Genomic DNA, 13,611 nt, shown 5'->3' with positions numbered 1-13,611 from the left:
AGAGGTTGCATCAGTAACTCTCAGGTTAGCCCAGAGAGGAAAGTCTGGGTGGGAGAGAGGGGGGGAAGGGAAGTGGGTTATTTCCCTTTGTTGTAGACTCAGGGCATCTGAGTCTTGGGGGTTCCCCAGGGAAGGGTTTGGGGAGACCAGAGTGAGCCAAAACACTGGAATTTTTTGGATGGTGGCAGCGATATCAGATCTAAGCTGGTAATTAAGCTTAGAGTGTTTCATGCAGGCACCCAGATTTCTGGACGCTGAGGTCCAGATTTGGGAAAGATGCTTATGATAGCTCGCTATCTGGAGGAGCCGCTGGAGCTTCCCTGCCCCTGCTACCCAGAGGATCTGACAGGGCTTCCCCACCCCTGCTGCTACCCGGAGGAGCCACCGGCGCTACCGTGGCCCGACTATCCTGAGGAATTCCCGGGCCTACCACCCAGCCCCGGTCGCGATGAGCCTATGCTTGTGGACCCTTCTGAGGCCGACATTAGGACCCAAGTAGGTCCCGAGGGAGAGTACGGAAGCAGCCCGGGGGCAGCCGACCCCAGTCAGGCTGCGGAGTTGCCGGAGCCTATGTCAGTGTGTTGTGGTCAGGATCCCCACTGACTGACCAGCGGAGTGATAGCCGCTGCTAGGGCCCCGGGCTGGGAAGCAGTGCAGTGGGAGGGCCTGCGTCCCCCCTGCCACCCCACTCCAGGGTGGCAGACTCCCCCTCTCCCTGGCCTAAGGAGGCCGATAACTGTTACTGTTGCTCACCCCTGACGAAAGGCCTGAGCTTACTGACTCAGCATTTGTTACCCGCGTTGACCTAGGGCTGGACCTTACTCTATTACTGGGACTACTCAGTCCTGACCCAGGCCTGAGCTTACTGACTCTGTTTGCCACCCACCTTGGCGTAGGGCCCGGCACCTTGCAGCTGGTACGGCTGCCCTGCTGGAAGGCCTGAGCCCCTTGCCCACCGGACGGACAAGCACCACAACGACCACTGGGCTAGTTTCCCAGACCAACCGGAGTGGAGTGGGCCAGCGTGGCTCCCCTCCCCTCCCCGAGAGGGTCAAGCCCCAGCTGCACACGTTTACAGAGGGAAGCAGCATGTTCTCTGGGAGCAGCTTGAACCATTTCACATAGTAATGGATGGAAGGCTGTGAGTGACTAGACAAGTTACTCTCTCACTAGGCACAGACAAGGGGACACCTGAGGTGATTTAAAGACAAGGCCCTCGTTCTCAACTATGTGGGGTTTTAATAAGTAGCCTGTGGGGCTCATTGCACAGGATATCATGGAGTCCAGAATTCAGAAAGGACATTCAGATGGAGAATGAGACCATCTGCTGTTATATTAATGATGGTGATCTTGTCCTTTTAAAGAAGGGATACACACCTTCATGCTTCAGGGCAAGAGTCAACCCTGAATGATGGGAGCTAGGAAGAAACTTTGCCCTATGGGCAGGTTATTCTATAACTGCCATTAGGAGCATTCTAACACCTCCCTCTGATGCAGCTCATCCTGGACAATGGTGGAGAAATGACACCAGCTTAGCTGGACCTTGGTCCTGATCCATCAGTTCTTCATTTCATTTCAAAATTCCATTACACATTTATTTCCCCTCAGCTATACAGTATATTTTAACATCTCTCTTGTTCAGTTATTTATTAATAAAATAAAACATTGTAACTGGATTATTTACAGATGCTCTGGAAAGCAACTTTGGACAGAGTGTTCAAAAGATAACTGATTGGATATGATGATATTGTGTCCAGATAGTGGGTACATTATAAATACCTAGACAGACACACAGAAAATAAAACGACTATCATGCATGGGAGCATTTGGGAGAGAGAAAACAGTTTGCATTCAGGACAGGATTTTGGCATCAAACTGATTAGCGAAGTGAATGAAAGAGGTGGAATATATAACCAGGAGCTGGAGATCAAAAAAGCAAACAAGGCATCTATGGAAGAAAATGATTATTTCAACTGCTAAGGTTTATTATTGTGTACAATTTTAAAATATTTTAACTTACTGCATAAAACAGAAAGGTAGGTTCACATTTTCCTCTGTAGTTCTCTAGAGCATCAATGGAATCTACTTCAGCCTAAATAAAACATAATCTCAAATTGGTTATATCAAAATTTTACATTATAGAAAAGTAAACATTTTTTAAAGTGTTCAGAAATATTTTTGCCATATTGTAAGGGTTTGGAAAAGCTTTTAAAATATGTTTTTAGATATACACATTGCTTATATTAAGAACTTATTTTAAATGTCACTACCAACTTGTTCACTGTGCAAACCACATCCTTCTTTAATAAAGGTGCTAAGCACCATTTTTTAAATTATCCCCTATAAGATGTACATTCAGCTTCCGAATTAGCTTACTGGCATTTTTAAATAACTTTGAAATGTTTTAATGACTGAAAGGAAGGCACATGAAGGATTATTGGCATATCTGATTTTTGATCCCACTCCCTGTGTGACCCCACTGGAAACACCCCCACTCATTATTGATTCCCTAATAGCTATCATATTTTGAGAGCTATTCAGACAGCCGAGCTATTTAATATGCACCATATTGATTCTGTATAATCAGAATAAGTCAAATGTTTACAGAAGTCTAAGTATTGGCATATTATATTGCCACAGTTACCTTGGTGAGTCAAACTTGTCATCAAAGAACAATATCAAGTGTGATTGATTAGGAATGAATGAGACCCTGCTAATTAGCATTACTTACACTTCCAAATATGATAAAATACCTAAAACCAAAAGCCTATTAGTCAGAATTAAAGATGTGTTGAGATGAATTATCCATTTCTTTATGCATGATAAGAAAAAGGGTTTGTGGACAGTGTAAGGTTTGAGGTTCTGACCTATTCATGTCCTTGCTCTTAAGTGCCTGAGTATATAAGTGATGTAATAGCCACATACCTTGTTGCCATTTAGCAACCTTAACTAACTTCTAAAAGGAAGATTTTATGTTTGGAATGTAATTAGAGAGACGATTGGAATGCATACCCACAAGAGGTTGAGTTAAGGTTGCACAGACATCCTTAACTTCAGCATTTCTCAACTTATGAGTGCTTCACTTTGCAAATGTAGTATTCCTACAGCATAGCTGTATGTCTGTGAGAGGGAAGACAGGGCAACAGTGTTATATTATTGAGTACTGTTTCTTAATTTATATTAAAATGTGTCCCAGTCTGAACAGTGAGAGAGACTACAGCCCTGCAATTTGTATCCATGTAAACTTCCCCATCCTCCCATAATTAGGCCCAGGAAGTCAATGGGACTACACGTATGCATAAGAACTCCTGTCTTGTGAACACATTTGCTGCCTATTGCAAGGACAAGTGGCTTCAGCATTTCCTTGTCTGTTGATTCTGTGGGTGGTTTGGTACATTTGAAGCAGATGCTATTCTGGATTACATCTTACCACAGCAAAATGCAGGAGGTCATCACCAAGCTCATTCTTTATTTTTCTGAAAAGGTTCACGACTGTTCTGCATGGACCACACCAGCCTTGATACACATCAACAACTGCACAGAGGAGAAGCTGTGTCAGTAAGGTTACGCAATGACAGGATGGGGACAGTTCAGAAATACCGAGGCCAAGCACATACAAATAACTTGGTCAGTGCAGTTCATCACTCCATTTTGATTGTACTAATTTCAGATTACGCAGGGTCTCTTGTGCAGTGAAAGGGGGAAATTTCCAAATGCAGATAGCCAGGAACCAAAATCCCACAATTCACTTTCAGTCTAGATGTGTGGGTTAGGTGGTCCACACCCAGATAAATTATTAGAAAAAGGCTGCTTGTTTTAGGCTCAAATATTGCCTCTTCATAAGACAGAAACAGAAACACTGGAAAGTAAGGAAGGGTAGTGGCATGGGAAGAACAAGCATGGTACCTAAAAAAATACTGACAAGTCAGATTATGGCCATGAGTTGGTAAACTGATGAAAGTTGAACTGACAGGCAAACGTTAATTATTTGGCTTGTTCCCGTTTCTTAAAAAGGTTTTGCAAAAGGGATGTGTATACCAAAGAGCTCTGTTTGTTTGCTCTATTAATGCTGTGCAATTTGGCCTCTGAAAAATCTTGTGTACAACAGAAGCACTTTCAGAACATTATTAATCTTCACACCACACATGCATGTTGACTCAATACATACAGATTCTGTAGGAAAAAACAGCTCTTGGACAACATTAAAGTTGAAACACCAAGCCCTCAGAAATTCAGGAAATCAACCTTAACTCTCCCACCTTGTTTTTATCCTTTACAATAGGGTCTGGCTGAAATCAATAGAAATAATTCAGCGAGACAAGGTGGGTGAGGTAATCATTTGTATTGGACCAATTTCTGGTTCAATAAAAGAAATTACCTCACCCACCTTATCTCTCTAATATCCTGGGACCAAGAAGGTTAAAACATAACTAGAAATAATGTGTCCATTTAAATAAGAGAAAACCAGTGTCTTTCCCTATAATTAGCGCTTCTGATAATAGAGGGCAGCACCTGCTCTGGACATTACTCATTGTTACAAGGTGTTCTGATCCTTTAAGGCGGCTGGGGCTCAGCTGCATCTGTTATAGGCATAGCTATCCCCCAGGTCAAGGAAATGGGCAAAGTCATATAACAAGGTGAACATGTGGTTAAGAGCAGCCCTGGTGGGAAAATGAGAGGACTTGTGGTTCAGTCAGAGAGGGACTCCAGGGAGAACAGCTGTAGGAGTCAGAGGCCTATAGAAGAGCAGCATGATATACGGAAGGGCTGGGAGTACAGGAAGAGGGGTTAGGAAGGAGCAATGGGGTGGTTGAGGCTACAAAGGGGCAGAAAGTCGAGTTGTTTAGGGTTCCCAGGATGGGAACCTATAGTAGAAAGTGGGTTCCCCCTGTGCTGACACCCTGTAAAAGGGTGCAGCAACTCTTGCTAGTAAGGGGGAGGACTGAGCGGCTGTTTATACTGCCATCTAATAAGGTATTGCAGTGACCCCTACCAGCCAGAGGAAGACTGAGAGGCTGAGCAGAGCCCAGCGGGAGGGCAGAGATGGAAGAGAAGACAGACCCTCAGGAAGGAGGGGATGTGACCAGTTGATGACAGGAGTGGAAGACTCTTCTGTGTTGTGTTTGCCTGGACTTTGGTACCCTGAAAGGGGCAGACTTTTTGGGGCATGACCCAGAAGCTAAATCATCTCCGCAACCAATCCATGCTGCAGATGAGGGGAACCTGAGGCAGCAGATGGGCCTGGAGCCAGACTCTATAGGTCACTCTTACACTCCCAAAAATATACACCTGCTCATTGAATCTCAGTGGAGGAAGCTGAAAGTTTTCTCTCCTTTGACATTCAGACTCTACTGTCCTGCTACGGCACTTCATTCCAGCTAAAGCGGTACAATTCCCATGCTGGAATGACATCAGCTAGGCTGGTAAAACTAAGGCCTGCTCTAGAAAATAAAGTTTCATTGGCTTAATGAAAGGTACGATTTTAAATTAAATTTAGTTAAGCCAGTGCAAAAGGGTATGTATGTGTAATGCCAACAGACCTGGTGGGCAGGATCGAACCTGGGACCTCTGCAGCTTAGCGCATCGCCCTCTACTGCATGAGCTAAAAGCCAACTGGCTGTTAGCTAAGACTGTAGAGCACACTCTTTTTGTTTTGTTTTTGTGTTCTCTCTCCCAATCCCGATGGGACAGAACACCACACCCAGGAGGTGTGTGGATTACACATGCACACACTAAAGGTGGTCCAAGTGGTGACCCACGGACTGGATCCAACCTGCAGAACAATACCCCCCAAACGTGTTTATGTCCTACAGCAGACCTGCTCTACAAAATAGCATCCTATGTGCAAGGCCACTCAGCATGGAGGATGCCACTTTATAGAGCAAAATGGCATCTTCTATGCAGCATGACCCCACACATACAATGTATGCGTGAGGTCATGCCAAATGGAAGAGGCCATTTTGTAAAGCATATCATTCTGTATGTGCCCCAGAGGTGCCCCCAAACTAGTATCCAGCCCACAGGACTGAAAAGGTAGGACCACCAGCGTATGCCAGTTAGTAACAGATTTTAATTAATCCGAGCAAGCCTCTTAAACCAAAAGAAGAGTGTCTATCCACCCTTTTGCACCAATTTCACTAAAATTGGTTAAAAAAATTATTTGTTATTTGATTTAATTATTTAAATTAAGTTAACTGGTGCCACTTTCTCAAGTTACAGATAAGGAATGAACTCTCCTACATATGCATCCTTTGGGCTAGCCACTACTCAGGCTAACTCTGAGGGGGTTAGGCACCTACAAGTGATACTGTTCCAAAGCTGATGCACTAACAGTCTCAATCATTGCAGGCTTAAGTTGATGACAGTGTTATGACAGGAATCTTTGCAGAAATGTTTTTATTGCTGCCAGTTTGGGGAAAGCTGTTGCAAACAGCAGGTGAGTGTAACCTCTCCCTAGAGTCATCTCTTTAACTTGAGTCAATTCCTTGGGCAGGGTTCTCCCTGACAGATTGAAAGGGGTATAGATAGGAGTTGTTAGACTAACCCGAGCAAGAGAAATTTCAGATGAAGTAACATGAAGGAGCCTCAAATATGATGTCTAGTAGATTGTGGAGCAGAATCTCAAGCAAAGTGGTAAAGTCATTTCAGGCAGGACAAAGCAATTGCATATCTACAGCAGCTACCATTCAAGGGGACCAGGATGATCTAAAGCCATTTTATGTTAATTTTATATCATTCTATTTGTTTCCCAGCCCCTGCCTCACACGGGAAAGTGGCACACCTTAATTTCAATACTTTGCTGGTCCTGAGTGCAGAGGAAAGTTTGTTTTGGAATTAAATGCAAGTGATCTGAAATGTTTGCTCAGTCCTTACCTATCAGTCCTTTGAAACCCAACATTTCCTCCCAAAGCTCCTGGTTATTGATAGTAACCTGAGTTAAAATTAAAATATATATGTTGTGAGTATGAAAAGTAATAAATAGCAATATGCAATAACTGTTTATTTTACTACAAAACAGTTTCATTTTTATATTTAAACAAGTCACAGCAAACCATGACACAGGAACAGCTGGAAGAAAGGTTCTAACTAAAATACTCAGTATTGAAGAGTCTCTTACAATACCCAATACCCAATGGGATGTTAATACCAAGACCCACTGTTCTGGGGTACCTGAACCCCGCAAGCAGGACTGTGTGTGTGTGGTAAGAGGGAAAGAGCACAGCTGTTTAATCTCCTCCCTTCAAGCAGATATATATGGGTCCTGGCAGATGTAACAGGGTGGGGTTACTCTTGCCAACACTGCCTTTCTGACAGGGGAAGAGGGTACTTCTACTGCTCCTAAGGGAATTGGGCCCCGTCTCTCTGAGAGGGGAGCAAGACCCTAGCCACTGTCTCTGCAAAAGGGAAGGTCATTGGGCATGGTTCTGCCATTCCAGATTTTAAGGTAGAGCTAGTGGACAATCTACCCTCCCATTCAGACCTGTCCAGCCCCCTCTTCCCATTCCTGGTCACACAACACCCTGTGGCAGTGATAGTGTTAATTATGTGGAAAGTCACGTGCTTACAATTGTCCTTTAACACAGTAGCAGCTGAAAATATGGCCAAACCAGCACCATGTGATCACCCAACTCTCTACAGACCATGTGAACCACAACCCAAGAAATCCAGGGCTAAGAAAGAGCACCAGTGCAAATTTCCCCATCAAGAAATATTAAGTCAGCATTAAGGATCTGTATTATAGTGTCATTGCAAGGAATGTAATGTGTATTATGCTGTATGGGACTTACTTATAGAAAGGCAGAGTCTGTCAGTAAAAGTGGTGAATGTAATGTGTGGTGGTAAGATATGTTGAAGGAGGATACTCTACCTGGACACCTCTTGGCTTTTATGGGTTTGGGTGGATGTTCCTTTTAGGCAGCCCTAACTGGGTGTTGCTTGTTTGTTTCTTTGGTGGGAAAATTCTTGGTTTGTGAGAATTTCATTGGTTTTTTGAAGCTACATGTAGGAATTCAGTAGAAATGACACCAGACCTTTCCTCCCCTCAGAAATTACAAGTGGAGTGGGAAGTTTTCCATGCGAGGTGTCTGCCTCATACTTTTCTACTTTTTTTTAACTTTCCACAAATGAGAGGAAAAAATATATTTTGCCCCGTTACAAAATTTGTATGGTTGTTTTGTTGAGATGATCTAGAGCATCCATGCTTTGCAGCAAGGGCTTGAAATTTAGCAGGGATGTGCCTTTAGCTAGTGTCAGGGATGTGTCTTTTGCTTTCTCGGTTTAAAAAAAACAAAAAAGCCCAAATTTGGCCAGTTTGAAACATCTCAGTTTGCACATGCCCACTGAAGACTTGTTAGTGTGACAACTGAATGCTCTGAAGATTCCATCTATAGAGAGCATGCTCCAGTCTAAGGCTGTTGGGGATGAACAGGCCTTTCCTTGCAATTGGCCCGTGTGGCACCAGGCACAGAAACTGAAAGCAGGAAGATTCTCTCCAGTGCTTTCAACGCTCCTCCTGCTGGCCTGTGAAAGAGGACGCTTCCTGATTTGAATGCCGGTGGGACAAGGACCAGACCTGGGGCAGTTGCAAAATGAGTAGATTAGGACAAGAAGCCTGGAGTGGGATAGAATTTGGACTAGGGTGACCAGCAGGGCCGGCTCCAGGGTTTTTGCCACACCAAGCGGTGGGAAAAAAAAAAAAAAAAGCTGTGATTGTGATCGGTGGCAGCTCCACCGTGCCGCTTTCTTCTTCAGCGGCAGGTCCTTCCCTCCAAGAAGGACCGAGGGACCCGCCGCCGAATTGCCACTGAAGAGCCCGACGTGCCACCCCTTCCCCTTGGCCGCCCCAACACCTGCTTGCTGAGCTGGTGCCTGGAGTCTGCCCTGGTGACCAGACAGCAAGTGTGAAAAATCGGGACATGGGGTGAGGGCTAATAGGAGCCTATATAAGCAAAAGACCCAAAAATCAGGACTGTCCCTATACAATCAGGACATCTGGTCACCCCAACTGGGATTGGGAGGAGGAAGTCTAGTACTGAGAGCCAGTGGGAGAGAACAGAGATGGGGGAGATCGACTGGATTATGAGCTGGAGGATGGAGAATCTGGGACTGGCTGGGGACAGAGAGTGGGACTTGTATGAGAAGTCCAAAGGAGTAAACTGAGGCGAGCTGGGCTAGAAGATTGAGACTGGTTTGAAGAAATGTGGGGGAGAGGGATAGTGGTGGAAGAGACAAGACAGGGAAAAGCTGGAGGGGATGGGGTACAAATGGTCAGGCTTGAGTGGAACAGAAGAAGGACTGTGACCTCCAGAGGACACTACCCTCCAGAACTTGGAATGGAATTAAAATTCTTGAATCTCACCCTGATTCAAGTAAAAGAATAAAAGCCTAATATACTGTTATTAAGTAGCATGTTACTTCTTCAGTATGAGTGGTAGAAGTCAGAGCTGTGCAGCAGAAGGTCACTGTTTTAAACCCTGCTGACAACTAAGCAAAACCCTATTTTACCAAGCCCCTGAAAGCAGCTTGTTCCTGGACTGGGGCTGCTATTTCCACTGTCAGGCATCTTCCCAGCCAACCAAACATCACTGCTGATTAAATTTATCTGTTTTATTTGGGTGGTTTTCTTGTAAGTTAAGTAGAAATTATCAATTTTTGAAGAGACGGGCTAGAAGACTTGAGGAGAAAAACAGAGCATGAACTTCAAAGACAGGGGATATTCATATATTCTAAGGCCAGAAGGGATGACTGTGATCATCTAGGGCAGTGGTCCCCAATGTGGTGCCTGCAGGCGCCACGGCGCCCACCGAGGCATTTATGTGCGCCCGCCTAGTGCCCAGCAGGGGAGAGAAGCTGTGGCCCCGCACCTGCCAGGGACGGAGAACTCTGGGGCTGCAGGCTCCGGACATCGGTGTCTCTGCCCCTGGCAGGCGCGGGGCCGTGGCTTCTCTCCAGCTTCTCCAAGGCTGCAGACTGCGGGCACCGATGTTCTCGGTCCCTGGCAGGTGCGGGGCCACGACTTAAGCCGGAGAGAAGCTGTGGCCCCATGTCTGTCAGGGACAGAGAACTCCAGGGCTGCGGGTGCTGGTGTTCTCTGTCCCCGGAAGGCGCGGGGCCCACCTAGTGCCCAGTAGAGGAGAAAAGCCGGGGCCCCACACCTGCTGGGGACAGAGTACTCCGGAGCTGTAGGCTGCGGGTGCCTGTGTTCTCTGTCGGCTTCTCTCTGCACTGCCCAGAACTGGCACCAAAAACAAAAACAACAAAAACACTCCGACTCTGCAGAATAGACGGAATGCTGCCCATAGCATGTGCTGCCCCAGGTACGTGCTTGCTCCACTGGTGCCTGGAGCCGGCCCTGCATGTGAGTAATTGTTGGCACCTGCCACACTCTTCTGAAAACATGAATGTGCTACTGGCCACAAAAAGGTTGGGGACCACTGATCTAGTCTGACCTCCTGTACAACACAGGACATACAACTTCCCCACAATCATTCCTAGAGCATATATTCAGAAAAACATCCAGTCTTGATCAAAAAATTCCCAGTGATGCAGAATCTATCATGACCCTTGGTAAATTGTTCCAGTGGTTAATTACTCTCACCATTAAAAATTGATGCCTTATTTCCAGTTTGAATTTATCTAGCTTCAACTTCCAGACATTGGATCATGTTAGACCTTTTTCTGCTGGATTGAAGAGCCCATTATTAAATATTTGTTCCCCATGTAGGTGCTTATAAACTATAATCAGGTCTCCCCTTCAACCTTCTTTTTGTTAAACTAAACAGATTGAGCTCCTTGAGTCTATCACCATAAGGCAGGTTTTCTAATCCTTTCATCATTCTTGTGGCTCGTCTCTGTACCCATTTCAATTTATCAATATCTTTCTTGAAATGTGGACACTAGAACTGGACACAGGATTCCAGCAGCAGTCGCACCAATGCCAAATACAGAGATAAAATAACTTCTCTACTCCTACTTGAGTTTCCCCTGTTTATGCATCCCAGGATTGCATTAGCTCTTTTGGCCACAGTGTCACACTGGGAACTCATATTCGGCTAATTATCCACCATCAACCCCAAATCTTTTTCAGAGTCATTGCTTCCCAGCATAGTGTCTCCCATCCTGTAAGTATGGCCTACATTCTTGGGGTATACATTTACATGTAGCCATATTAAAATGCGTATTGCTTGTGCCCAGTATACTACGCAATACAGATCACTCTGTATCACTGACCTGTCCTTGTCACTATTTACCATTCTCCCAATTTTTGCGTCTGCAAACTTTATCAGTGATGATTTTACATTTTCTTCCAGGTCATTAATAATAATGTTAAATAGCGTAGGGCCACGAACTGAGCTCTGTGGAATCCCAGGAATCCTGCATATGATGTGTATGAATTTTGATCTTGGTGGGTATTATAGTTTTTACGCAAAAGTGGTAGAAGTTTCTCAGTTTTCTTAGGGAAGCCAAACTCTAGCTTAGTGTCATCACTGGAATGAACCCCACCTAGTCCTTTCTGCACCCCTTACAGGAGTGGCTCTTTTTCCAAGTTCTCTTACTGCTTTGGCTCTCAGCACAGGAAGACTTTCTAGACAGATTTCCTACACAATTATTTTTATATGGTGACGATCATGAGGAAATCAAAATGTAACAGAATAGGACTTGAAAGTACCTTCTTGGAAGAGCAGCTGTGAATGGTGTTCAGACTTCCATAGAGGTCTTGGTGGCAGAGACTGAATTACCACAACCCCTTATTGTAAATGACCCTGCTGCATCTTTGAAAACACTTCGGGGGCTGCTCTGATTTGCTGCAACCTCCCCACCCTGTGCTCCCTCAAGGAAGACTTGCCGCTGCTGGGACCCTGCACCATCGCTTTCCAAGCGGAACCTGGAGTAACTCAGGCCAAATCTACCCCACAGTACTGACAGCAAGTATAAAAGGTGCCATACCATCAGTTCTGAAACGTATTTGTAGCATGGACCTCTATTACTGACCTGCAGTATTAGCTCCTTCTTCTTACTGGCCATTATTCTGCAAGAAGAACAGAAATCACTAAAACAACAGTACAGAGCAATTGTTGTTTGCAGTTCAGAGCCACCTCACAGCAGCATAATCAATAATCTAGTACAAAAGAGGGAGGCCTCTCTCTACAAGTGAAATTCATGTGCTGGCCAGCCCGCTGTTGTAGGGAAAGGCTTTTCCATGCCATGCTCACCCAGCAGGGTTTCACATTGTTCAACAGTGCCTCTTCCCCACCACTAGGTACAAGAGTTGGAGGGCTCCTCTGGAAGGATTCATATGGCCAGAAGGGACCATTGTGATCACACAACGTGTTTACTAATCCTTTAGTTATTCTAATAGCTCATCATGGAACCCTCTCCAATTTATCAATATCCTTTATGAACTGTAGACACCAGAACCTCTCACAACTCCTACTTGCGATTCCCATTTATGCATCCAAGTATTGCATTAGCTGTTTTGGCCATAGCATCACACTGGGAGCTCATGTTCAGCTGATTAGCCACCATGACCCCCAAATCTCTTTCAGAGTTACTGTTTCTCAGGAGAGCCCCTATCCTGTCATTTTGACCTATATTCTTTGTTCCTAGATGTGTACATTTACAGTTAGCCATATTAAAATGCATATCGTTTGCCTGTGCCCAGGTTAAGAAGCAATTCATAGATCCCCAGGCCAGAAGGGACCATTGTGATTATCTAGTCTGGCCTTCTATGGAATAAAGGTCAGAAAACTTCCCCAAAATAATCCCTAAAGCAGATCCACCAAATCATTCCAGTGGTTAAATACTCTCACTGTTGAAAATTTATGTCTTATTTCCAGCCTGAATTTGTCTATCTTAAACTTCCTGCCACTGGGTTGTGTTATAGATTGCTCTGTATCAGTGACCTGTCCTCTTAATTATTTACCACTCCTCCAATTTTTGTGTTGTCTGAAAACTTTATCAATGACAATTTTATGTTGTTTTTTTCAGGACATTGATAAAAATGTTAAATAGCATAAGACCAAGAACCAATCCCAGTGGACCCCGTTAGAAACACATCATTCCATGATTCCCTGTTCATAATTGCATTTTGGGACCTATCCGTTAGCAAGTTTTTAATTCATTAGATGTGTGCCATGTTAATTTTATATCACTCTAGTTTTTTAATCACAGTGTTGTGTGGTACCAAGTGAATTGCCTTACAGAAGTCTAAGTAGATTACATCAACACTGTCACCTTCACTAACCAAACCTGTAAGCTCATTAAAAAAATACATCGCAGGCCATCTCAGCCAGAATGGTTAAGTCTGTGCCACAGGTAGGCTCACAGAGCACTGACAAGATGCTACTCCCCAGGAGCTTCAATATTTCAAGATATATGCTGTGTCATATTCAAGAATGCACTAAAGCAGCAAATCCAGTCCTCTGGCAAAGAACCCACACAAAGCCTCCCATATACACCACAGACCTATACAGGCGCAAGGCCTGTCATAAGTAGATAGGTAAGGTAAGGGTTAAGTTTCTTTTACCTGGAAAGGGTAACCAAACACCTGACCAGAGGACCAATCAAAGAACTGGATTGTTAAAAAGTCAGGGGCGGGAATTTGTATACTCG

At 44.6% G+C, this 13,611-nt stretch overlaps 1 protein-coding gene across 1 annotated transcript in view; it reads right to left on the bottom strand.

The window, feature by feature from the left end:
• Positions 1–13,611, bottom strand: part of NME9 (NME/NM23 family member 9) — a 40,337-nt gene that overhangs the window by 7,185 nt on the left and 19,541 nt on the right. Inside the window, exons 2-5 of the mRNA XM_032763617.2 lie at positions 11,992–12,028; positions 6,874–6,931; positions 3,431–3,534; positions 2,021–2,092 (exon numbers count right to left, since the gene is read on the bottom strand). Coding sequence (XP_032619508.1) covers positions 2,021–2,092; positions 3,431–3,534; positions 6,874–6,931; positions 11,992–12,024 — 267 coding nt within the window. The 5' untranslated portion in view covers positions 12,025–12,028. The remainder of the gene's footprint in view (positions 1–2,020; positions 2,093–3,430; positions 3,535–6,873; positions 6,932–11,991; positions 12,029–13,611) is intronic.

This window comes from Chelonoidis abingdonii, chromosome 8 (genome assembly GCF_003597395.2).
Source record: "Chelonoidis abingdonii isolate Lonesome George chromosome 8, CheloAbing_2.0, whole genome shotgun sequence".
Classification (NCBI taxonomy): domain Eukaryota; kingdom Metazoa; phylum Chordata; order Testudines; family Testudinidae; genus Chelonoidis; species Chelonoidis abingdonii.
The sequence above is the reverse complement of the archived record's forward strand: the minus strand, read 5'-3'. Positions and strand labels throughout refer to the sequence as shown.